Source organism: Budorcas taxicolor, chromosome 18 (genome assembly GCF_023091745.1).
Source record: "Budorcas taxicolor isolate Tak-1 chromosome 18, Takin1.1, whole genome shotgun sequence".
In the NCBI taxonomy this organism is placed as follows: domain Eukaryota; kingdom Metazoa; phylum Chordata; class Mammalia; order Artiodactyla; family Bovidae; genus Budorcas; species Budorcas taxicolor.
Window position 1 is genome coordinate 23,695,252 of NC_068927.1, and position 25,643 is coordinate 23,720,894.

General features: G+C 41.0%; 2 protein-coding genes across 2 annotated transcripts in view; one reads left to right on the forward strand and one right to left on the reverse strand.

Moving 5' to 3' along the window:
* Positions 1-11,285, reverse strand: part of RPGRIP1L (RPGRIP1 like) — a 97,894-nt gene extending 86,609 nt beyond the window's left edge. Inside the window, exons 1-5 of the mRNA XM_052656275.1 lie at positions 11,265-11,285; positions 7,623-7,714; positions 5,928-6,072; positions 2,494-2,792; positions 47-149 (exon numbers count right to left, since the gene is read on the reverse strand). Coding sequence (XP_052512235.1) covers positions 47-149; positions 2,494-2,792; positions 5,928-6,072; positions 7,623-7,707 — 632 coding nt within the window. The 5' untranslated portion in view covers positions 7,708-7,714; positions 11,265-11,285. The remainder of the gene's footprint in view (positions 1-46; positions 150-2,493; positions 2,793-5,927; positions 6,073-7,622; positions 7,715-11,264) is intronic.
* A 260-nt stretch (positions 11,286-11,545) lies between these two features.
* Positions 11,546-25,643, forward strand: part of FTO (FTO alpha-ketoglutarate dependent dioxygenase) — a 426,238-nt gene continuing 412,140 nt past the window's right edge. Inside the window, exon 1 of the mRNA XM_052655406.1 lies at positions 11,546-11,689. Within this exon, the coding sequence (XP_052511366.1) occupies positions 11,645-11,689 (45 nt within the window). The 5' untranslated portion in view covers positions 11,546-11,644. The remainder of the gene's footprint in view (positions 11,690-25,643) is intronic.

Sequence of the window (25,643 nt, forward strand, 5' to 3'; positions counted from 1 at the left end):
TGATCAATATACAGTGGTCTAAAGTGATCACAAAAAGCATACATACAAATTTCTTATTTCTCCTCTGGCTTCTTTGAGTAAACTGTTGCTATATTTTGTAGGCATGGGTTGCACAGTTTCTCCTCCATCTGTATCTTGGAATTTAATACCTAAAAATAAATTAATAGGATCATACAAGCAAAGTTAGAAAAGAAGGACCCTTGATTTGCTATCATAAGGAAATCTGTAATATAAGCAAGTCTCTTCCGTACTGAGAGATGCGGGCTCTACAGTACAGAGAATCAGACATACATTGCCAAAGGAAGTGTTAGATCTCAGCCACCAGCTGGCATTAAATAAAGCAGAGCACCAAGTACTGCTCGTTTAACAAATTCTACTATGTAAACTAAATTACCCAGAAATATTTATTCAACTTAGATTTACAACTTCAGAAGTAAATTTTGAAAGAATCAAAGTTTTAAATTTAGGTCTTTACAATATAAACTGAGGTATGAAGGAAAAAGTTTTCAAAACCTTGATGTATTTTTTTTTAGTATTTTTGATAAAGGTTTTTTGATTTTTAAATTACTCATTCACACCATTTGACTTTACCTTCTGAACCTTACCCTTATTTGTGTAACTCATAGATACTGTGAACATAAGTAAAAATGTTTCCTCTATTTTGATTTATTTTACCCTAATAAGAAAATCCATATTTCGACAAAGATAAGTTGAGATCATTAGTAAGATTCCAAATAAAACATTTTGTTGCTGCACTTAAATACAATTTTGCTTATAAAAATAATTATATGTAATTTTTATAAACCTAATCCCATTGTTAAAAATAGTGAGACATTCTTTTAATTATAAAAGTTACTTCACACTTATACAATAATTAAATGATTAGCTTTCGGTAAAATAAGTAAGTAAATACAAAGAAATTTTTAGTCTATATAAGTAACATTTTCAAGTCTCTTCTGTTCTGTGGCTCTTCTATAAGGAGAAACTTCTATCAAACAATTTAGACAGAAATTCATAGCACTAATACCTTGTCATACTAATCTAATATTTGGGCATTGTCTTTATTTAGCATAAATAGGATCATCTTTCCCAAGTTACAGGTGACAAAACTAACGTTCAGAGAGGATAAATGACTATTTAAATGTAAAATAAATCATGGTATACCTACCATTTCCTGTACTTTCTTCTAATCTGGTGTTATCACTCCATTTTACAGATGGGGAAAATGAGGCTCTGGGAACTCAAGTGCTCTCAAGATGTAAAAAGTTAATTAGCAGCCAAATGTATTTTTGATTTATAATTCATTATGATTACTTTGATTATATTCAAAGCCTATTGCCAATCTCACATAGCTCGGAGTAGCCAAGCCCTTTCATCCTGCAGCTGCCTCCTGCCTGCATGGAGGCCTTATTGACTTCAAAGGAACCCTGTCTAGGGAACAGATAGTGTTAACATTTTGGCTTGCAGAAGAAAAATACGACAAATTTTTCTCTTTTTCTGTTCAGATGGTGTTTTCTATTCCCTCGATGAACTGAAACGAAAGTTTTACATAATTTTTTATTTCCCTAAAAATGTTTGGTCTTTATGTGAAGCATATTCCAAACGAAGATGAATTAGAACTAAAATTCTATTTCCTTCCCTCGTAGTTGTAATGAAAAGAAATTAAAATAGTTATTGACTTTTTGCTTCATTAAAAATAAAGTCTGTGGGTGGAGAGAGCAATTTTTATTAGAAATATGTAGATTCTGTGTATAGTACTGAGTCTTCTATATGCAAATGAATTGCTTTGTAAGCTGGGTAGGTTTTAGGTGATTCATTTTCAACATAAGGAAAGTGACTGACCAATGATGATATTTTGGAGCTGGAAGAGACTTTTATGGTCACTTGTTTACATCCTTTTATTCTACATGTAAAGAAAACTCAAGTTCAGAATCACTAGAAAACTTGTCCAACGTCACCAAGAACCCAACTTTTTAAACCCCTAGTTACATGCACATTCCATGGTCAAGCTGCCTCCCATGATGAGAAATATTTAAACCATTCTGTACAATTTATGGAAGGCCTTTGGACAAAGAACTTAGGTGTGATTATTCAGAACAACAGTGTGACCATATAAGCAAACTAGTGGTTTCTCCATTTGCCTGAGTTAATGCGATTTTCATCACTGACTATAAAAACCAACCAAAACTAAACTAAACTTGTATTTTATGTAATTTCGTATATGCTTCTTTTACCTGTTAGAATGAATACTTATGTTCAATGTTTTACTAGACAAATCTGAGCATGATCTAGTGATTCTTATATAAAATGACCTTCATGTTAATGTGATTTTATCAAAAAGTAAAAAAAAAATTTTTTTTCTTTTGAAAGATGCTTAAAAACAGGAATAATGTAGAAATAAAACTGTGTGTGTGTGTGTGTGTGTATGTATGTATGTGAGTATAAAACAACCTATTAATTTAAATTTAGGATTTAATGTAAGCTTTAGTTTACCTTTCCTGGGGCATTCCTGTAAGCCTGCATTTTCATTCACTCTTCTACGCCCAGTGTTAACACGAGATTGCACGTAACTGTACGGAGTGTGCCTGTGACCCTGGATCTGAAGTTGCTGCTTGGTTGAAATCAGTCTGCTTTTGAGGACTTCATTTTGTCTTTCAAGCTCATGAACTTTCTCTTGTAGCCGCTCAATCATTTCTTCCATTTCCACATCTCTTCCCAACCGCTTGGGGCCGCCACCAACCTGTTCATATCGTTTCTTGTCATTAACTAGCCGTATTAACTTGGTGGCCATTCTAGGGAAATAATAAAAAGATGAAAAGGAATGTGAGAAGTCAGCATAAAATGCATTCTGTTGAAAGGAACATAATCACTGTGAAGACTTCAGTGCAGAACCTGAATAATAAATTTCAGGTTTTGATGTAACTATTACTGCCTGTGAAGAATCCTTTGATGATAATTGAAACCACTGGGCAACAATCTGCTTTATAGCACTGACAAATAACAGTTTCCTAAGGCTTATCATTTAAGGTTAGTAAAGAGAGGACACATATTTACTCCATATGTTCCTCAAATGCAATTTTTAACGCATGACCTTATGTAGGAATGCTGTATGCACTTAAATGTAGCTACAGATTGTGGATGTGGTGGGTTATTATCTGCAAGCCACAGTAAGCTAAAACTTTTCAAAAGTATATTAAGACTATGCATCATTTAGGTGATATATTGTTTTCAGTTTCTCTGGGATTAAGATATACTAAAAATATAAAAATGTTAGAATGCGTAGATACGTATTAAAAGCCCAATGAAAAAAAGAAACCCAAATATACCATTAAATGTTGCTCAGTGCTCCAGCAACATGCTTGTTTAATGGCAGAAAATAATTAGACACAAAAAAAGTATTATTTTAATGTTGCTTTTAAATTTAGACATACACTGTGCTTTTGACATCTCAGGAGTTTATACCTTTGATTCTTTTAAGTTTTGATAAAAACTGGTTAGACAGAACAAAAGACAGAAAGGGCACATGGGGGTGATGTAATATACACGTACGGAAAACATGCTTGACAGTGAATGGAAAAATCTTGGCAGTACAAGAAAGAAAAGGTGGCTTTGATGAGAGACACAAGTTCAAGACTTTACAAAATTGGTCGCACATCTTCAATAGCTGATTCTAGTTTATAGTGAATCTATTTTTATAAAGACCCAGACAGGAGATTGAAAATAAAAACACACTTCATTTTTCTTTAAACGGAGTTTTGCTTTATTTTAGCCTGGTTATGGACAGAAGCTTTTACTTAAGAGAACAAAAGTGAAATAAAAAAAACCCCTTAATAGCTTTGGGATGTCATAGTACAACCTTTTGTTGCCCTGAGTGGAGTGCTCTGTAAAAGCGGTAGTAATACATGTCTATCTACACTTCTGGCTACTCGGCCTGCAGCATGTGGCATGGCGGGGGAGAACTACGCATAACATAATCAGTTAAGATTGTTTTCTCTTTCCCTTGAGGCACATCCATTAAACATGCTTTGTAAGGGATATAGGATAATAAAAACCAAGATCCAAGAGTACCACAAACACCCTAGTAAAATAATCAATGGATTAGTTCCTTTTCCACCTAATCCTGAGAAGGATATATCATTGGGAAGTTTGGGCAGGTATTGCAAACCCAACAGAGCCACGCGTGCTACCCAGCCCTCTCAGACCCTCAGCCCCACCAAATGCAGCTGCCACAGAGAGATGGTGGCCACTAAAATGAGACGCCAGCCTAAATACCTGAATCTTCTGTTACACAGAGACTTTCACACAGAGATAGAGATTACATTCAAAAGAAGACACAGATTTAATGTGAAAAAGCAGTCAACATCTAGAGAAAAGAAAACTCCAGTTTTTAAGGCAAGAGGAGTACACCCATAGAGAGGCTTACAATTCCTCCAAAGATACTGAAGGAAGCTTTGCCAGGAAAGGTAAGATTGCCTTTCTTTGTCCGGTGATAGCAACAATATTTATTTGATTATTTTCTATTAATGAAATAAGTGACCAGGTAAAGTTTGGGTACTTCTTTAGAAAGGTAGTTTATCAAATCTACATTTATTCTAAATAAGTGAATCTAATTATATCTTACGGATAAAGTTCTATCCATGTATCTACGTAGTGTCAGTGGTGTGAAATCGAGAAGGAAATTGGAGCTTTGGGTTATAGTGGTCAGTGGATCACTATTCTCAGGGCTGCGTAAAATAAAATCCCTGGGGGTTAAATGGCTTGAACATGCCACAGGAGAGTGGCAGAGAGATAAAAGAACAGATGCATACAACTTGACTCCTAGCACAGTGCTTTTTCCATTAAACTATGTAGCTCATTATTAAGTTGTTTACCACTTTCTAGCTAGGACAAATTACTAATGAGGTCAAGGTTGTGAATTTAATTCTTTTACTGACCAATTAGGTTTACAAAGAAAAAAACTGTTAAGCAGTCACAGACTAAATGCCTCATTTAGACGGGGTGATGGCTGTCACTGATCAGGAAAACAATCAGGCAAGTGAGTCACATGTCTTGCAAAAAGCCATCATCATGACTCAAAAACCAACTTAAAGCAAAAGCTCTTCACAAAGCAGGCCAGTGGGTCATTAAAACAAAGTCCACAGAGTAGGAACTGACTAGAAGTCATTCCTTTAGAGGCTAAGTTCCAAGCAGAAAAAAATAAACTCTATCTTCCTTCTTCGATCACTGTCTCACCTTTCCATTGGATCTAGACCATGAATACAGATCTGTCCATGCTCACACACGAGAATGAACTGTAAATCACACATTCAGAAAACAGTCAAGTGTTCCTGAACAAGAAAGAATGAAAGACATCTACTCTTAAGAAATAATCCCTGCAGAAATTGTGCACACAAAAGTGACAGTTTCTTCAGAAACAGTAGACTCTTTGAAATAAATATAGACTAATATAGAAATAAATATAGATTAATCCAAGCAGAGTAAAATATGTTCCAGATAATGATGTTTTTCCTTAGTAAACCCCAAATCTTACAGGAACATGCATTCTAACAAGTTAGAATAGCTAATTTCTTTTTTAAACTTTCATTTCAAATCAGGATGTTTAGAGAACAGATGTTTTGGCCATTTGCTTATTAAACTATAAATATTAAAACAAAAGTTACTTAGAGATATGATACACTCATGGCACTCATAGCTATTAGCTCTTTCTTTCAAATGGCAATTTCAGGCATAATAAAAACTCATAATCTTTTTGTTTTATTATACTAGTTTGTAAGATGTTCCATTTTTAAAATTGTATTTATTTACAACCTGCCTTGCTCCAAAAAAAGATTCAAGGTGGGGTTTTCAATTAAGTTTATAGAAAAGCATATCCTCCAAACTTTACAGAGTCAGGGGAAAAAAAAAAGCTAAAAGCTTTTTATCATAACCTTTTAATTTTATCCTCTTGCTTGCGGGCATGCTGTTTAAGTACAATGTTCTCATCATGCAAACGCAAAAATCTGTCTTCCAGTTCCTCACGACTGATACGTGACACTGCCTGGCGAGACTTCATTGTCCGGGTTGTTGAAGTTTCTGCAAATATGCCAAGGTAATTAATAGGATTACTTAAAAGAGCCTCTAAAAACAATAACTGTTGATGGTAACATAATCTCTGATGCTTTAGAAAATGTTATAGCATTGTTCATGTCACTGATTGGATGTAAGAACAAAAATCTTTGCTATTAATACTTTATATGCAATATTAAGGATTTGAGTAACAATAGTTTCCATTCAAAAATGTATTCCAATAACCGTCTTTAAGAACATAAGATGGAACTCTGATTCAATAAAGACTTTTCAATTTGTATGCTGAATGTTGGAAAAAACTAAACTAAAAGGGTATCTGGAAGTATTTTTTTTGCAAAGGTAAGAGTTATAACAAAAACAATATGATTATGATATTTTTCTGAGCTATGGGTATTGGGTTATAGAAAATAAATTATAAAATCTGCAAGACCAAACAAACAAAAACCTTCACAAATCATTTATAAGCTATCACATATTTTTAAAGAACTTTTACACCTTTTAGCAGGTGTGTATGATATTTCTTTTACATATGCTTACATTTGATATTTTCCTGTGAAGCTGGTCAATTTTCAACAGTCCTCCACAAGAAACAAAGAACAAATGGACAAAGATTAAAGCCCTATGAGGAGGTTACTGAGGGCAAGGATTGAACTTAGGGTATCAAATACTAAAAAATAGCCTTGCACATTTAAAATTTCTTTGTATTTGAATCCCCGATATTCCATTAAAGGTCTAAAGCAAAGCTGATACAGTCTATTTACTTTTAACAACAAAGGCTGTACAGTCAAATTTATTTTTTTTCAATTAATAATATTTTGACCACCTTTCTTCAGTACTTCAAGGTGGCTACCTGTAACACTTTGATTAACAAGCTTGTAGAGACGACTTAGTGGAATCTATTTTCCATCATAGGCTTCTTGGTGACAAAGGCTGTGGCATGACAGCATGGCTGATATACTGCACACACAAACACAAACACAGCCCTACACTCTAAATTGCTCCTTCAAGCAGTACTTTTCTTTTTCAATTTGAAAGTGCTTTTTAGCTCCATAGCAACCACCAAGTGATAAAAGGACAAAGAAAACCTTTAATGTGTATTAATTTGATAAAACAAAGTCAATATCGCTTGGATAAACAAACCATTTTGAGATACTCTACTTGAAAGGCAAAATTTTTTAAATATGGCATTTCCTCCCATATAAAACTTAAGCATAAAGAAACATTTTAATGGTGAATGTGATTTAAACCAGGCAATTCAGTTTGGAGGCTTGGTATTCTCTGTGTAGTTCCACTGATGTGTGGAATTTTAAGAAGATGATTTATAACAATTCTTTATCAGAACGAGGGGGATTTTACATTTTCTATGAGCTGTTGATAATTGATGCACGCAGTAAAATACCATATGTTGTTCTAAATTCTCCATCTTCTTGTTTAGTCCAATCAAGAGCTATATAGTTCCTTAAATGGCTTTGTTTGTATGAATATCAGAAATACTTTAAAAGTAAAGAAGTTACTGATCAAAGTTCATAACTGTAATATATAACAGCTGGCCATACCTTGCAACCCTCCCATGCCAAAGAGATTCAGACCTATATCTTTCACAGGCAGGTCTCCTGCAGTCTCATCAGCTGGACCAGACATTGCCTATCTGTGGAGAAGAGAAAATTCAAATAAAATCTTTCCAAGTTGTAGCATTAACTATGCAATGGAATGAACCAAATAAAATGAATAAGGCACTAGAACTTTAATGGACATCTTACTGCCCACATGTGCTGCCTGAAGAAGATGAAAGCTTCTATTTTAAAAGTAATACTACATTCAATCATGGAGCCAGTGTTCCTTTCAACAGTATATTTCCTATAGTTTGCTGAGGAAATGAGGTAAGATTATCATTCTTACTTCTCTCTTCTTCTTCCTCTGTTTGGAAAAAAAAAAAACAAACCAAAACCTTCCCCAAATTTAAGAAAGACCTCCTCTCCATCCTCCATCCCTTTTCTCTGCTCCCCAAAAGAAAGCAGGTATCAAAATACTTCAGTCAGGAACTTGATTCAAGTGGTGGTTCTATTACTTACTGGCTGATCAAGTCACTAATCATGTGGAGAAAGCAATTTAATCTTAAAAGTGGAGAAAACAACACCTATTCTCACAGAGTTATTTTAAAGGTACATGAGATAGTAAGTTAAAGGCATTTAACACATTTGTCTGGGATGTTAATGTCACTTGAATACTAATCTTCAGCTTGATGCACAAGGAAGTTGGTAGTTTCCTGAGAAAGGTTTCATAAATTCACCAGCTGGATTTGTTTTTGTTGTGTCTTTTGTTGCCATGAAGCCTAGGTCCCAGTTCTTCCTGCCTCCACATACATGCTGTCCAGCTAATTCTGGCATTTTTACAGTTTCTGCTCTTTACAGAGACGCACCATAGTAACTTAGTTTCATATGTGGATGTGGGTGGTTCATGCAGTTTAGTAATGCAAAGAGCCAGTAAAGATGGCCTAAGGCAGAGGTTCCCAATCTCTAGCACATTGGTCCTAGAATACAGTCTGAGAGAATAAACTGATTTGTCTCATTCACCTCTGTATTCACAAACGCTGGGACAGAGCTGGGCACATAGCTGGCATTCATTAAATCGTTAAGTGAATGAATGGAGTCCTTGAGGCTTCAGGGCCTGGAGCCAGAGGTGGTTTCCAAAATCTTGTATGCATTATGTGTATACACATTATCTTTAAGAGACAGGGTTAACAACTTTTATTATAACTCATCAACGCAGACCACTGACTTTTCACTCTGATGTAAACAACTAACAGACATATGCCTGGGAGATGATCTACTTCTTTTGGAAACACTCCTACAGGAGAGGACAATTTAGGAACCAAATTATCAAGAAGTTTAAACATAGGACGACTGTGAAAATGGTAACTTTTCCACAGTAGAATTATGCTGGCTTTTGTAATAATAACAGTAATGAAGGTGATGGTGTTAACATTAATTGAATGCTTAGTAAGATGTGCCAGGTACTCTTGAGGTTGTTACTCAAACGTGTCCTACTTTACAAATGAAGAAACCAAGACACAGCTTAGGGAACTTGCCCAAGGTCACACATCTAGGAAGTATCTGTTTGGTGCTGTTTTTGGTGGTCACAACTGGGAAGCAGGCAGGTGGCGTTACTGGCATCTAAAGGTCAGAGATGATGCTAAATATTGCAGAGGTCCCCAACCTTTTCTAGCACCAGGGACCAGTTTCATGGAAAACAACTTTTCCATGGACCAGGGTGGGAAGGATAGTTTCAGGATGATTCAAATGTGTTACATTTACTCTGCACTTTATATTTCTATTATTACTGCATCAGATCCACCTCAGATCATCAGGCACTGGATCCTACTATAGTGTACAGGAATCACAAAAAAGAATTATCTGGCCCCAAATGTTAATTACGCCAAGGCTGAGAGATAATGCATGACGTTGCAATGCCTCCCCAACAGTTTCATTCAATCATTCCTGGTTCCCTATGTGCCACTCACTGTTCTCTGCTGCTGCTGCTAAGTCATTTCAATCGTGCCCGACTCGGTGCGACCCCATAGACGGCAGCCCCGCCAGGCTCCCCCATCCCTGGGATTCTCCAGGCAAGAATTCTGGAGTGGGTTGCCATTTCTTTCTCCAATGCATGAAAGTGAAAAGTCAAAGTGAAGTCGCTCAGTCGTGTCCGACTCTTAGCAGACCCCATGGACTGCAGCCCACCAGGCTTCTCCGTCCATGGGATTAGGCAAGAGTACTGGAGTGGGGTGCCACTGCCTTCTCCGCACTGTTCTCTAGATTCTTCAAATCCATGGTACCCTTGCCTTGCTCAAGGTCTTTGCACTAGCTGGCTCCTCATTTTTGGGGGCTCAGCTCAAACTTTTTTTTTCCAAGAAGCCTTCCCTTAGCATCCTATGCTACCGTACTCTTCCTCCCAACTTCAGCACTGTTTATTTCTTTTATAGCCATCATCTCCATTTGAGATTATTATGTGTGCAAAGCAAGTCGCTTCAGTCCTGTCCAACTCTGTGCTACCCTATGGACTGCAGCCTGCCAGGCTCCCCTGTCCACGGAATTCTCCAGGCAAGAATACTGGAGTGGGTTGCTATGCCCTCCTCCAGGGGATCTTCCGGACCCAGGGATCGAACCGCATCTCTTATGCCTACTTGCATTGGCAGGTGGGTTCTTTACCACTAGTGCCACCTGGGAAGCCCAAGATGATCATATTTACTGCTATTTACTATCTTCATTGGTCTTCCCTGGTGGCTCAGATAGTAAAGAGTCTGCCTGCAATGCGGGAGACCTGGGTTTGATCCCTGGGTCGGGAAGATCCCCTAGAGAAAGAAATGGCAACCCACTCCAGTTTTCTTGCCTGGAAAATTCCACGGATGGAGGAGCCAGGCGGGCTACAGTCCGTGGGGTCGCGAAGAGTCGGACATGACAGGGTAACTAACACTTGCACTTCCTTGCACTATCTTCATTACTACTTCCTCTACACTAATAAAGTAGAAGCATCTTGAGACCCGCATCGGTCCTGTTCCTAGCTGGTAGAGAACAGTGCCTCAGGGCACAGGTTGGTCGCCAGTATTCATGTTTATGGAATGAATAAATGAATACTTGGTACTGAGACTAAAGAGTAAGCAAAGTCTCCACCGTCACGGAGTTCATAGGCTATGGGGTACTCACGATAAACAAATAATTGTAAATAATGAAGCAAATAAGTTACTTGGGAGGCTTAGGAGTTTCTCAATCATCTCCTTGTTGTTGTTGTTCAGTCGCTAAGTCGTGTCGGACTCTTCACAGTCCCACGGACCGCATGCTACCCTGTCCTCCACTATTTCCCCGAGTTTGCTCAAATTCATATCTACTGAGGCAACGAGCGAACTACTTGCAGGTGACCTTTTGCCTGAAGAAGGACCTGGATAAGCACTGTACTTAGCCTCACCCCTCATCAACTAAGGTTCAGGGCTGGGATAGAAAATTTCAAACAGATGCTGGGAGTCGGGATAATGGGCGGGCTGTGATTCAGGCCTGAGTAGGTGAGGTGTCTCGTGCTGGGCTGCTCTTCACGTGAGCAGAACGCCAAGGCCTTCTCCAGGAGGTAGAGCAGACCCCACGACCCCGGCCCGTGCTAGAGGTAGAGGGTCGGCTACCTGCACCCCTCTACTCCCCGGGTGTACTCACCGCCACTCTCTCCCAGCCGCTAGCTACCGTTGCTATAGCGCCGACGGCTTGTGAGGCGGCCGGCCGAGAGGAGCACGGGAAATCATGGCAGGTACCGTTGCCTTCTGGGAATTGTAGTTCTTTTCGGGCCCTCGCCGGCCAGCTCGCTGAGCAGCAGACTACGCTTGTCCAGCTGTCGAACCTGGGAAATTCTCCAGCTTCCAACCCCGAGGCGCATTTCGGCCTTACCGCGTTGCACCCTGGGAGTGGTAGTTCTCTCCTTTCCGAGGGAGAATGGCGCCAGGCGGGAGCAGAACGCCGAGAGAACTACATGGAGGAGGCGGGGTCCAGGGCTAGGAATCTACGCGGTTAGTAGTGGCGAAGGCGGCTATATCGGCAGCATGAAGCGGACCCCGACGGCCGAGGAACGAGAGCGCGAAGCTAAGGTATTTTGGGCTCACCCGAGTCTGGGATCTTTGGCGCACTTGTAGCTGGGGTCTGGGAACCGGAAGGGCTTGGTTGGATGGCAAGCGGACCCACGGTCTTAAGCGAAGGGGTTACAAGGCCTTGTCAGCAAGGGAGCCAGAGACTTTGGGGGCTTTGAATACGTGCTGCTCGGGATGCAGGCCTAGTCCTAGTGGATCGACTGACATGAGAACTAAGACACCTGTTTCCTTGTTCTGCTTCTGCACTTCATTCCTTGGTTAGGTTTGTAGCTACCCTTGTGCCTCAGTTTACCGGACTGTTAGATGCTTGTGATCATATCAGTTGTGCTTTCCTCTTCGGTAATGATTTCTGTGGGTTGAGATCGGGTGAGGTGAGATAATCTGTGCGATCAGATGTATGTATTTGAAACAGTTATCTGTGTTCTGTGTCTTCCGCACAGCGGATGTGGCGTTTTAACTACAATACCGTTTTCTACTTTGAGGGGTTCATGCTGTAGCAGTTGTTCCAAGGGATGACAATAATAATTGTTATGGAATTTTCTTTTTTTAGCATTTATTACGCATCAGACTCTGCGGTTCCATAATATTTATATTGTTTCATATTCTTATCACAGCAGATTGCAAGATAGATACTATACAGATGGACTATCAAGAGTCGGGTTTTACAAACGAAGACTTGAGGCTCAGAAGAATTGAGTGTTTCTCTCATTCCCCAAATCAAGTCCTATCAATTTGTCTAAAAATATTGGTAATCTCTTCACTTTTTTCCATCTTCACCACCTTGGACCGCGCTACCACTACCATTACCTCTTCAGTGGACTGTTCCAGTGATCTCCTTATTGGTCTATATTCACTTCTAAATCCAGTCGCTCCTTGGTCCCCTTTTGTCCCCCCTTCCACAAGAGACACTTCTTCACACTGTAGTGTGTGAGCTTTTCAAAATGCAAATGCAATCATGGTCCTTTCCTTCTTAACTCCTCTGTCAACCAACTGTTTAAACATCTTTCATGGGATTCCTTGGTGGTCCAGTGGGGCTCCTGAAATGTCTTGAGTTTGATTCCCAGTGGGGAAACTAAGATCCTGCAAGCTGGGTGGCGTGGCCAAAAACAAACAAACAAAATCTTTCATGGCTTTCTGTTGCTCTTCGGATAAAAAGGAAACTTCACATGACCTACGATGTTTTGCACAGTGTTAAACTCTACTTGCATCATCCACAGCCTCAATGGATGTGACCCCTCTCTGCTCCCTGCCCATCAACCACCTTGGCCTTCTTAGAAGTCCCTATTTCCCCTGCTTTATCTGGTTACAGGTTTTTTTTGGTTGTTGTTGTTGTTCAGTCACTAAGTCATGCCCAACTCTGTGATCCTGTGGACAGTAGCACTCCAGACTTCCCCGTCCTTCACCGTCTCCTGGAGTTTGATCAAATTCATGTCCATTGAATCAATGATGCTATCCAGCCATCTTGTCCTCTGTCTTCCATCCCTTCTCCTCCTGACTTCAGCCTTTCCCGCCATCAGGGTCTTTTCCAATGAGTTGGCTGTTTGCATCAGGTGGCCAAAGTATTGGAGGTTAAGCTTCAGTGTCAGTCCTTCCAGTGAATATTCAGGGCCTTTATACATGCTGTTTGTTGCTCATTCTGTATTAGGCAATTATTGGAAGTGAGAGCCATTGGTAAATGAACCAGACGCTGTTTATGCTGTCAAAATTTGGAGTCCTCAAGTGAACTCACTTTACTTTGTCAGGGCAGGACCTCTATGGATTGAAGATATAAAACATACTGTATTATAACCTGAGTTAGGACTTCCCTGGTGGCTCAGATGGTAAAGTGTCTGCCTACAATACGGGAGACCCAGGTTCAATCTCTGGGTTGGGAAGATCCTCTGGAGAAGGAAATGGCAACCCACTCTAGTACTCTTGCCTGGAAAATCCGATGGACAGAGGAGCATGGTAGGCTACAGCCCATGGGGTCGCAAAGAGTTGGACACGACTGAGCAACTTCCATGTGTATGTGTGTATATATATATACATATATATTTATATTTATATAATATAACCTGAGTTAGGGCTTTGCTGGTGGCTCAGTGGTAAAGAATCTGCCTGCAGTGCAGGAGATGTGGGTTTGATTCCTGGATTGGGAAGATCCCTTGGAGAAGGAAATGGCAACCCACTCCAGTGTTCTTGCCTGGGAAGTCCCATGGACATAGGAGCCTGGTTGGTTGCAGTCCATGGGGTCACAAAGAGTCAGACAGGACTGAGTGACTACACCACCACCACCACCACCACCGTGACCTGAGTTATAGCAAAGTTTCTTTAGAGTCCTGGAGTTTTCATGCTTGAACCTGTATGTGATAAGGCAGTATATAAAGATGGGTTGTTGTTTAGTCGCTAAGTCATGTTTGACTTCTTGTGACCCCACCAGGCTACTTCTGTAGCCCACCAGGCTCCTCTGTCCATGGAATTTCTCAGGTAAGAACACTGGAATGGGCTGTCATTTCCTTCTCCAGGGGATCTTCCTGACCCAGGGATGCAACCAGCGTCTCCTGCATTGGCTGGCAGATTCTTTACCACTGAGCCACCAGGGAAGCCTGTAAAGATAGGTGCAAAGGAGAAAGATCCTTCTGCATTCATCTACAGTAGTTCAAAGAAACAAATGTCACACAATGGTATTGTGCATGATGTCTTTCTTACCTTTTGGGTTTACACTGAAAGTTACTCGTTTCTTTTGTAAAGACTTATTTAGCACCTATTATTTGCTTGACGGGCTTCCCGGGTAGCTCAGCTGGCAAGGAATCCCCTTGGAATGCAGGAGACCCTGGTTCGATTCTTGGGTTAGGAAGTTCCCCTGCAGAAGGGATAGTCTACCTCCCCCAATATTCTTGGGCTTCCCTGGTGACTAAAGAATCCACCTGCAATGCAGGAGACCTGGGTTTGATCCCTGGGTTGGGAAGATCCCCTGGAGGAGGGCATGGCAACCCATTCCCGTATTCTTGCTTGGAGAATCCTCATGGACAAAGAACCTGGCGGCTACAGTCCATAGTGTCCCAAAGAGTTGGGCATGACTGAGCGACTAAGCACAGCACATTTGCCAGACCCTGGGATTCTGATTTTGGCTAAGATTGAATCCTTGTTCAAAGGAGCTTTTATTCTTTTAAAACTCTAACAGTTGCCTCTAAGATAGCTTTGTGTTGTTGACATCTGATGGATGTTGAAACCAAGGCTTGTAGAAGTTAAAACTTGCCCAAGGTCACCTGGTTGCTATGTGAAACTAGGGCCCAGAGCAAGGTCTTCTCATTCCAAAGCTTTTTTCCATTTTCTGCTCGTAAAACATGTTGAAATGATAGAGCAAGTTGTCTGCCTGTTTACTTTTAAAAATTTCTTTGATCTTTATTTAGAAGTTATTTGAGAAATATTACTGGTTAGAGCAAAGTATAGGAAAGCAAGTTTTAAATCTTAAATAGAAAATGTTCATTTAATCATAAATTATTTTCTCTTTTTCTAATCCACTTTATTGAGGTGTACTTTCCATACTGTAAATAGCACCCATTTATAGTGCACAATTTGATGAGTTTTGACAGATGTTTACACCTGTGAAACTACCAGCACAGTTGATACAGAGAACATTTCGATCCCTTCCAATAATTTCCTCTTGCTGATTTGCAGTCAATCTCTTCCCCTACCTTGGCTCCCAAGCGACCACTAATAGGTTTTCTGTCACTGTAGATGAAGTCTGTGTTTTCTAGAATTGCATATAGATGGACATATACTCTGTGTATTATTGAGTCTGTCTGCTTTTAACCAGCATGGTTTTTGAGATTTATTCACGTCGTTGCCTGTATCTCTACTGTGTGTTTAGTCGCTGAGTCATGTCCAGCTCTTTGTGACCCTATGTACTGAGCCCGCAGTCCATGGAACTCTGTCCATGGGATTCTCCAGGCAAGAATGCTGGAGTGAGTTGCCATTTCCTTCTCTAGGGGATCTTCATGACCCAGGGATTGAACCTGTGTCTCCTGCTTGGCGGGTGGGTTCTTTACCTCCGAGCCACCAGGGAAGGCCTGTATCAATAGCTTGTTCCATTTTATTGCTGACTGTGTACTGTGTGGCTTTGACGCATTTGTTTATTCATTCGTGAGTTGCTGAACATTTGGATTGTTTCTGAGACTATTATGAAGGAAGTGGCTCCGGCCATTCATGTGTAAGTCTGCGTTTTCATTTCTTTTGGAGGAACACCAGGAGTCCACTTGGTGAGTCCTATGGTAGTTCTGTGTTTAATCTTATAAAAAACAGCTCAACAGTTTTCCAAAGTGACTCTCCCATTTGTATTAGTTTCTCGGGACTGCTGGCACAAGTTACCACAATGCCCCTTTAAAAAAAAAAAAGTTCCTTTTTTTTTTTTTTTAACTTTTACCACTTTTAAAGTCTTTATTGTATTTGCTACAATACTGCTTCTATTTTATGTTTCTTGGTTTTTTTCTTTCTTTGCCACAGGGCATAGAGGATTTTAGCTCCCCAACCAGGGATCAAACCCACACCTTCTACGTTGGAAGGCAAAGTCTTAACCACTAGAACTTCAGGGAAATTACAGCCTTGCTGTCTGAACACAACAAAAATGTATTCTCTCATTGTTCTAGAGATATGTCTGAAATCAAGGGGTCCATAGTACCCCTGTTGGCTCTGCTCTGGGGGAGAATCCTTCCTTGAGTCTTCCAGCTTCTGGTGACTCTAGGCATTCCTTGGCTTGGGCTGTGTAACTCCAATCTCTGTTCTAGTCTTCCCCGTGACTGCCTTCTTTGTGTTTCTGTCTCATTTCTCTGTGTCTTTTCTCTTGTAAGGACACCAGTCATTGCAGTGAGGGCCTCCCCTAAATCCAGGATGATCTTAATTTCTTGATCCTCAAGGTCCTTAACTTAATTCCATATGCAAAGACCGTTTTTCCAAATAGGTCACGTTTACAGGCACCAGTGGTTATGCTATGCTAAGTCTCTTTAGCTGTGTCCGACTCCTAGCGACCCCATGGACTGCAGCCCACCAGGCTCCTCCAGCCATGGGATTTTCCAGGCAAGAGTACTGGAGTGGGGTGCCATTGCTTTCTCGGCACCAGTGGTTAAGACTTGGACATATCTTTTTGGGCGTGCTATTCAAACCTGCTGCACCATTTGACATTTCCATCAGCTGCGTATGAGAGCTCTGGTTGCTTCCTATCTTCACCAATACTTGGTATTGTCTGTTGTTTAAATTTTAGGCCTTCTAGTGGGTGTGTCGGAGAAGGAAATGACAACCCACTCCAGTGTTCTTGCCTGGAGAATCCCAGGGACGGCGGAGCCTGGTGGGCTGCTGTCTATGGGGTCACATAGAGTCGGACACGACTGAAGCGACTTAGCAGCAGCAGCAGCAGTGGGTGTGTGGTGGTGTCTCATTGTGGTTTTAAGTTGCATTTTAGTGATGACTAATGAGAATTAATATCTCTTTGAAAAGCTTTTTCCATCTTGTAACATGTATGAATACTTTGTTCCTCTTTGTTACTGAATAATGTAGTACTCCAGTGTCTTAATCCCTTCCCCTGTTGATGGATGTTTGGGTTGTCTCCACTATTTGGCTATTACAAATAATGCTGCTGTGAACATCTGTGTTCTACTTTTTATATATACCTATGTTTTCATTTCTCTTAGATAGAGATCTAGGAGTGGAATTGCAGGGTCATACGGTAAACCTGTTTAACATTTTAAGAAACTGGCTGTACTGTTTGTTAAGGTCTGAATGCTTGTGTTCCCCCCAGATTCTCTTTTTGAAATTCTAACCCCCAAGGTGATGGTATTAGGAGGTAGGGCCTTTTGCAGATGCTTAGGTGGTTAGGAATGGAATTAGTGTCCCCTTCTACAAGAGGCCTGAGAGATCTCCCTTGCCCTGTTTGCCATGTGAGGATACATGCTTACGTTGGGTGTCTGAAACTGGAAGAGGACCTTTACAAGAACCAGACCATGCTGGCTTCCAGATCTTGGACTTCCAGCCTTCAGACCATGAACAATAAATTTCTGCTGTAGATAAGCCACCCAGTCTATGGTATTTTGTTACAGCAGCCTAAATGGTCTAAGACATGGTGCTTTCGAATGTGGATACATCATTTAATATTCCTGTTTGAAGATTATAGTTCTTAACATCCTCGTCAACACTTGTCACTATCTTTATGAAAGCAGGTGTGAAGTGGTATCTCAGAGCAGTTTTACATTTCCTTTTTCTGATGTCCAGTGATGTGAAACTGCTTCTTGTGTAGGTTGACCAGGTATAAATCTTCTTTGGTGAAGTGTCTGGTCAGATCTTTTGCTCTTTTTTTTTTTTGGTTGGTTTGTGTTCTTAATATTAAGTGTTATGAGTTATTTGTATTTTCTAGATATCAGTCTAGAGATATGTATTGTGAATATTGTCTCTCTTTATGTAATGGTCTTTTGAAGAGCAAAATTGTTAATTTTGATAAAGATCCAATTTATCGATATTTCTTTTTATGACTCTTGCTTTTTGTGTTATATCTATGAAGTCTTTGACTATCTTAAGGTCACAAAGATTTCTTGTTTGCTTTTTAAACTTTTTACTCCCATCAAGGGTAATTGCTTTCGGTTTTCCTTTTCTCTCTGAAATAGATTACATTTTCTTCTTGTGATTGCTTATGTCATAGACTTTTGTATAGTTCCCATGTCTGAAGGGTGAATAAAAAGTTTGGAGTAAATAGCTTTTTACGATGGCATCTGTTTAATTTGTGTTAACAACAGAAGAGGGTGCCAAAGTATATTCATGAATTTTTAAAATGAATTGTTAAAATAAGGCATGCAGCAGGGTAGTTCAGCTTAGTACTTGAGAAGCTGAGTTAGAGTCGTGCTCAGTCGCTCAGTTGTGTCCCGCTCTTTGCGATGTCATGGACTGTAGCCCGCTTCTCTGTTCATGGGGTTTTTCAGGCAAGAAAACTAGAATAGGTTGCCCTTTCATGATTAGGTTTGGCCATAGTGCCAGGGACCCAGTAAGTATGGCTTTGATTGAGGGTTGCCCCAAGAACCTTTTGCTGATATAAAGCTGCCCCCGTATTTTTGTGTTGTTTTTTTTTCCCCAGATGATAGAATTTATTATTTTGAAATGATTTAAAATTTATAGAAGAGCTGCAGGAGTAGAACAAAGAGCCCTCACAGCCTTATCGTCCAGATTTGCTCCCATCTTGTTACATTTGCTTTGCAGCGCTCTCTCTCTCTTTCCCTATATATAAATACATGAACTATTATTTTTTTTATGAACCATTATAGAGTAAATTGATGACATCAATCCTCTTTACCCCTGAATACTTCAGCATGTATTTCCTAAAATGCTTTCTTGTATATAAACACAGCTGATTGTCAATTTCAGAAAAGTTAACTGATAAAATAACTCTTATTTAGCCCAAAGTCCATATTTAAATTTTGCTAATTGTCCTAATAGTATCTTTCATAGCATTTTTGTTTACCTGGTCCAGGTTTTAATCCAGGGTTGTATGTTACCTTTAATTGTTATATTTCTGGTCTCTTTTAATATTCTTTAATCTGGTCTCCTTTAATCTCCTTTAAATTGCTTCCTCACCCTTTCTTTTGTCTTTTAAGATATTGACATTTATGATGAGTAAGGCAGTGACCTTTGTGATGAGTACAGGCTATTTGTTTTGTAGAATGTCTCTGCATTCTTATATATCTGATATTTCCTTATGATTAGATTCAGTTGTTTAGTAGCTCAGTAGTGTCCGAGTCTGCGACCCCATGGACTGCAGCATGCCAGGGAACCCTGGTATGCTGGCTTAGATTAAGAATATGCATTTCTTGGCTTGTATATTTTTGAGGAAAGATAGGGGCCACTGGGAGATCACAAATTTACAACTTACATATTCATCCTGCCTATAAAATTGTTCTTTTTGACCCAAATGAACTGTGTTTGAAAGTTTCTGAATTACTTTCCATCCAAGAGATTTCACATGAAAGTCTGGATGGCAGGCTTTCTTGAAAAACTAGACTGTCTGGCCACACTGGGCTTGCATTTCACTAACTAGAGCTGAATAGTGGCTGCTGCTTTAGATGAGTATATACTTTCCCTTCTGCCACACCCCACCTTTGCCCATTTAGTCACAGTACAGGCTTCCCTGGTGGTTCAGACAGTAAAGAATCCACCTGCAGTGTGGGAGACTGGGTTCAATCCCTGGGTCAGGAAGATCCCCTGGAGAAGGGAATGGCAACCTACTCCAGTATTCTTGTCTGGAGAATCCAATGGACAGAGGAGCCTGGTGGGCTACAGTTCATGGGTTTGCAAAGAATCAGACACAAGTGAGTGACTAACACTTTCACTTTTCTGTCACAATGGTTTAGACTGTGAGACTTTAGAGGGGAATCCCAGAATGGAATCCTGCTCCATCACTTGCTTTAAGTAACTTAACTTCTCTGTACCTCTGTCTCCTCATCAGTAAAACTGTGGTGAGTGCTCAGTGGCTCAGCCGTGTCCAGCTCTTCGTGATCCCAGGGGACTGTAGCCCACCAGGCTCTTCCGTTCATTGAAGTTTTCCAGTCAAGAATACTGGAGTGGGTTGCCATTTCCCTGTCCAGGTGATCTTCCTGACCCAGGGGTCGAGCCCATGTCTCCTGCGTCTCCTGCGTCGTCAGGCGCATCCTTTCCCACTACACTATTGATGATTGTCCTGAGGACGAACTAAGATACAGGTGAAGCACCTGGCACATTGTGTTGCTGTTATTATTGTCATCATCATTACCACCTGTCTGATCCCAGTAGCTATTTTAGCTTATATTCAGAACATTCATTCTGTGAAGTTACACTGAGTGTCTAATTGAGCTCTGGCCTCGGCCTGCAGCAGCCTGAAGTGGGGCTCTGGTTCCTGACCAGAGATTGGGGTTGGGTGGCCTTGGTGGCAGCACCAAATCCTAGCCACCTGCCTCATGGTCAGTGGCATGGCCCTGGCTCTTTGGCTTTGCAGAAGAGAATTCACAAAGACGGAAAGTAGTGACACAAGTGAAGTGTTTATTAGAAGGAAGAAGAGTACAGTACCTGTGGATAGACAAATAGGCAGGCCGAGAGAGAGAGTCATATCCCCATGGTGGTTTGAATCACTTTTATGGGACATTTCTTCCCGGTTTCCTTTGACCAGTCATCTTGCTTTGCCTGGTTCTGAGTCTGTATTTGCTATTTATCTCAGGAGGATCCTCCTGTGTGTGCCTGCACATCTCTTGGGCAAGATGGATTCTACCGAAGAGGCCTATGGGTAGTTAGCACCCCTTAGCATCTCTCCCCTTTTGACCTCCAAGGTGCCTTTCTTTGCATGTGTAGTCAGGGAGGCCTCCTCACTTCGGGAATGAGAAATATGTGGTCTCTTCTCTTCTGTCTGGGCAGGGCCCAGCCTGTTCTTTCGGTTGTCCTGCAGTTTTTGTCTTTGAGCGCCTGCCCTGTCTGCCGGAGGTGGGGAGCGGGGACATCTATCTACCTCCTACCTCTTAATCCGGCAGATTTTGTCAATTAGGGGTTCCACTATCCTTCCCATTCATGCCAAATGGTGCTAGTTATATGCTGCCCTTGGAAGAGTTGAGAATATAAACTGTTTTCTGGGTTCCTTGGTTCAATTGAGGGACCTGGTTAAGTGCCAAGCAAGGTATGGCAGGTTTGGTCCTGTAGGACTGGCTTCTTTTCTAAGGAAAATACGTAATTAAGCAAGTACCAGCAGTAGAGTGGTGTGTTTTACCATGGGAATGGGACATGGTAGCAGGGAGCATCTACTGTGGTAGGGGGATCATGGAATATCTTCCCCAGGAAGATCTGTTTAAGCTGGTCTAGGGATAGGAGAGAGGAACATGGTGGGCTACAGTCCATGTGGTCATAAAGAAGCAGACCTGCCTGAGCATGCATGCGGGGGTCATGGAATTCCTTCCTAAGACTTCTTTAAGAGTGGATCTGTATTCCAGGCCCAGGACTCCGTTAGAGGTTGCTCAGAAATATGATAACTGTTCTTTAGTTCTGGAATGAATAGCCTGATGAGCTGTTAATACATACTAACTCAATTTAAAAAGTTAGTTATTTATGTTTGAAGTGAAGTGTTAGTCTCTCAGTCATGTCTGACTTTTTGCGAGCCCACGGACTGTAGCCCACCAGCCTCCTCTGTCCATGGGATTTTCCAAGAGTACTGGAGCAGGTTTCCGTTCTCTTCCCCAGGGGCTCTTCCTGACCCAGGGATTGGACCTGGGTCACCTGCATTGCAGGCAGATTCTCTACCATCTGAGTCCCAAGGGAAGCCCACTTTTTTAAATTCTACCTCAGTTTATTTTATTTTTTGCGGTTTGGCCCCTTAGTGAAGTTCTGAGAAGGTTCTTTTGGTCCCTACCTTCATCATGGGCCATCCTGGACTGTTATACCAGTTTATCTGAAGGTAATTTAGGAAAGTAAATGTAGAACATTTTTGGTGGTGGACCAATGACCAGGGGACTTAAAAAATTAAAACTTCACCTGACAGATTCTACTCTGTTTTTTCCCCCAAATCCAGATTATTTTTTGCTTGATCTGTGTTCCAGAGTATGGGTCAGTCTTTGTGTGTGTGTGAGTCACTTCAGACTCTTTGCAACCTTATGAGCTGTAGCCCGCCAGGCTTCTCTGTCCATGGGATTCTCCAGGCAAGAACACTGGTATTGGTTGCCACGCCCTCCTCCATGGTGTCATTCTGACCCAGGATCGGACCTGCGTCTCTAATGTCTTCTGCATTGGTAGGCGAGTTCTTTACCACTAGTGCCTCCTGGGAAGCCCCTTAGGTCATTCTTTAATCATCATTTAATAGTTTAGATCGCCTTCTCTAGGTAGAAGAAGGGTTAGGTATTTTTGCTCATAAGTGTCCACACCACTTTAAATACCTTCCTTGAAAATTAGCTAGTTAAACCATTGAATCACAGTGAGTTCTTGTTAATTTTTATTATTTTCAGATTTTTTTTAAATTGAGGTACATTAATACAATGTTGTGGTAGTTTCAGGTATATTCAGTTCTGTTTAACCTTATTTTTTCTTTTATTGAGAGATAATTCAACATACCATATAATCCACCCACTTAAAGTATGCAATTCAGTGGATTTTGGTGTATTCACAGAGTTGCATAATCATCACCGTGGTTAAATTTAGAACATTTCATCATCCCCAAAACAAAACCTGCACAGACCCAGCAGTTTAAAAATTAACTCCTTTGGTTTCCATCAGTAATACATGTTCATGGTACAGAATTCAAAGGACACGGGGAAAAGAGGGCCCAACCTTCACCCTTATCAGGAACTCATCCGTCCCCCAGAGGCACATCCTGTTAACCTTCTTGATCTTAATGTTGGTTTTGAAAACTAAGTTTGCCATTAGCTTCTTTGAAGACAGCACTGATGTCTCATTCATCCTTCGATCTTTCCAGTGTACTTGGTGGAGAGTCTTACACATAAAAGAAATTTATAAATGTCCTTTGAATGAAGAGTGAATGATCAAGGCCCAGTGTCTGAGACATGTTCCATGTGACCCTTAAGAATGATCATCTCCCTAGGTGCTGGTTGGATTTATACCGGCTGAATTTAGCAATACAGGTTCTGGCATTTGGACTGCATGCATTGAGAAAGCTTAAAGAAAGTTTGAGGGACTCCCCTGGTGGTCCAGGGGCTAGAACTCTGACACTAGGGTCAGTCCCTGGTCAGGAAGCTAGATCCCCATATGTCCCAATTAAGAGTTTGCATTGTTGCAACTAAAGTTTCTGTGTGGAGCAACTAAGACCCACTGTAGTAAATAAATATAAAATATTTAAAAAATGGTGAATTATTTAAAAAACAAAAGTTTGGCACCATGGCTTTTTAGTTTTGTTATCACCGTTCTATCCATAGTACTTAACATGGTGCCGGACATATAGTAAGCAATTCCATAAATGTTTATCGAATGAACGAGTGAATTCCCAAGAGCATAGCCTGTTATTGGTTGTTAGGCTTTCACTAGTGAGAGATGGAACCAGAACCTGAGAGAAATAATGGAAAATGGTTAAGTATCAACACCTGTGGATTTCAAATTACTTTCCCTACCACGTATGCCTGTGGGCTCAGTTGCTTCGTGTCCGACTCTTTGTGTTCCCATGGACTGTAGCCCGCCAGGTTCCTCCCTCCATGGGGTTGTCTGGGCAAGAATACTGGAGTGGGTTGCCATGCCCTCCTCCAGGGGATATTCCCAACCCAGGGATTGAACCAGCATACCCTGCTTCTCCTGCATTGGCAGGCGGATTCTTTACCACTGAGCCACCGGGGAGACCCAGGTGCTCTGTAGGCTTACGTTTTTGTTTCTGGTACAAACATCTGACCTGATGCCATGCCCATCATATATTTACCCTGTAGTTTTGTAAATGACCTGCTTGTGAAGCCAGCATGCCTTCCTTTATGTTAAAGAACTGCCCTGTGGATAAGTGTCTGGGCTGAGACCTTTATAGCTGGTAGAAGGGCTTCCCAGGTGGCGCCATGTTAAAGGATCTGCCTGCCAATGCAGGAGACGCAAGAGACTCGGGTTTGATCCCTGGATCAGGAAGATCCCTTGGAGGAGGAAATGGCAACCCTCTCCAGTATTCCTGCCTGGGGAATCCCATGGACAGAGGAGCCTAGTGGGTTGAGCTCAGCACACACATGCAGCCAGTAGAAACCATGTAGACGACTTGGTTTGAAGGAACAGATTCTCTTGCGTCCGGACTGAGGGGGAGATTTGTTGCCAGTTGTATGAGTGTCTTCATAACTGTTTGTGATCAGAGAATTCAAAGCTCTGATTTTTGCATTAGTCCTAAGTCTGCCCTTTGGCGCCTTCATTTAGCGATCAGATCATTCAAGACTGAGCCTCAAAGGCTAGAATTTCTTCAATAATAATATAAAATGGGCTGGTGTGGCAGCCTTAACTCATTCTGCGGAATTGGGCATGATTAAAGTCTCAAGGCTGCATTAATTCAGATTTTTTCTTTCCATGTACAGCAGTCATTTATCTCACTGTTTTCCAGGTTACCAGTTTTTGAAAACAGAGATGGAAAATTTTGCTGATTTTTTTTTTTTCTGTCAGCATGAACATTCAGCTTTTCTTTTCACCCTGTTTTTCTTACCTTTTTACCCCCTTGAAAATAGCATCAGGCAAACGAATGCAGACAGTATAGTTTCCGCAGACTCCAGCCTGTTGTCACGCCAACCTCGTTATTTAGGTAGATAGTGTGCCATTTTTCGCTGACTCAGCAGCCAATATGCTGTGAGCAATTTCTGTGTCGGTCACATGATTGGCTGGGAACGCTATTAATGAGACAAATAATTGGGACGTCTTCGTTGTCGTTCCCCTAAAACCTGATCCTAGTGTTGGAAGCAGCCAGGCAGAGGAATTGCATATGCAGTCCCCAAAAGGAAAGGATGAGTAGCTAGGGTGCCCAGCTTTTAAATTCATCAGACCCCTGCTGCTTAAATTGCCCCAGCTGTTAATGCTGGCACCATTACAGTAATGGACTCAGCAAATGAAGGGGAACGAAGACACGCACACTTTATTACCAGAGGGGCAATTTTCTTTTCATCTGTAATAGCAGCGGTGCCTCTGTATTGATCAGCCCATCAAGATACTAATCCTCTGTAAAATTACTCGTTATAACTGAAAATGTGTTAATCCAAGTCAGTCTGTGTCCCGACTGTCTACTTACTATTGAATACAGGCGATCAGATGGTTTATTTTTCATGATTTAAAGCCTCTGCCCTGGAAATGGCTGGCATTTCCCTCGGAACACGGAGTGCTTAATCTTAGCTCTAGCCCAGGGTTGTCTTTTTGTTTTAAACAGAACATCACCCACTTAATTAAGGAGTGAGTGTCTGTCTTGCTGTCTGAATTATGCCAGTGTTTTATGTTCTGCGGGATTTATTAAGCATCTTGTTGTACATTCCGTATG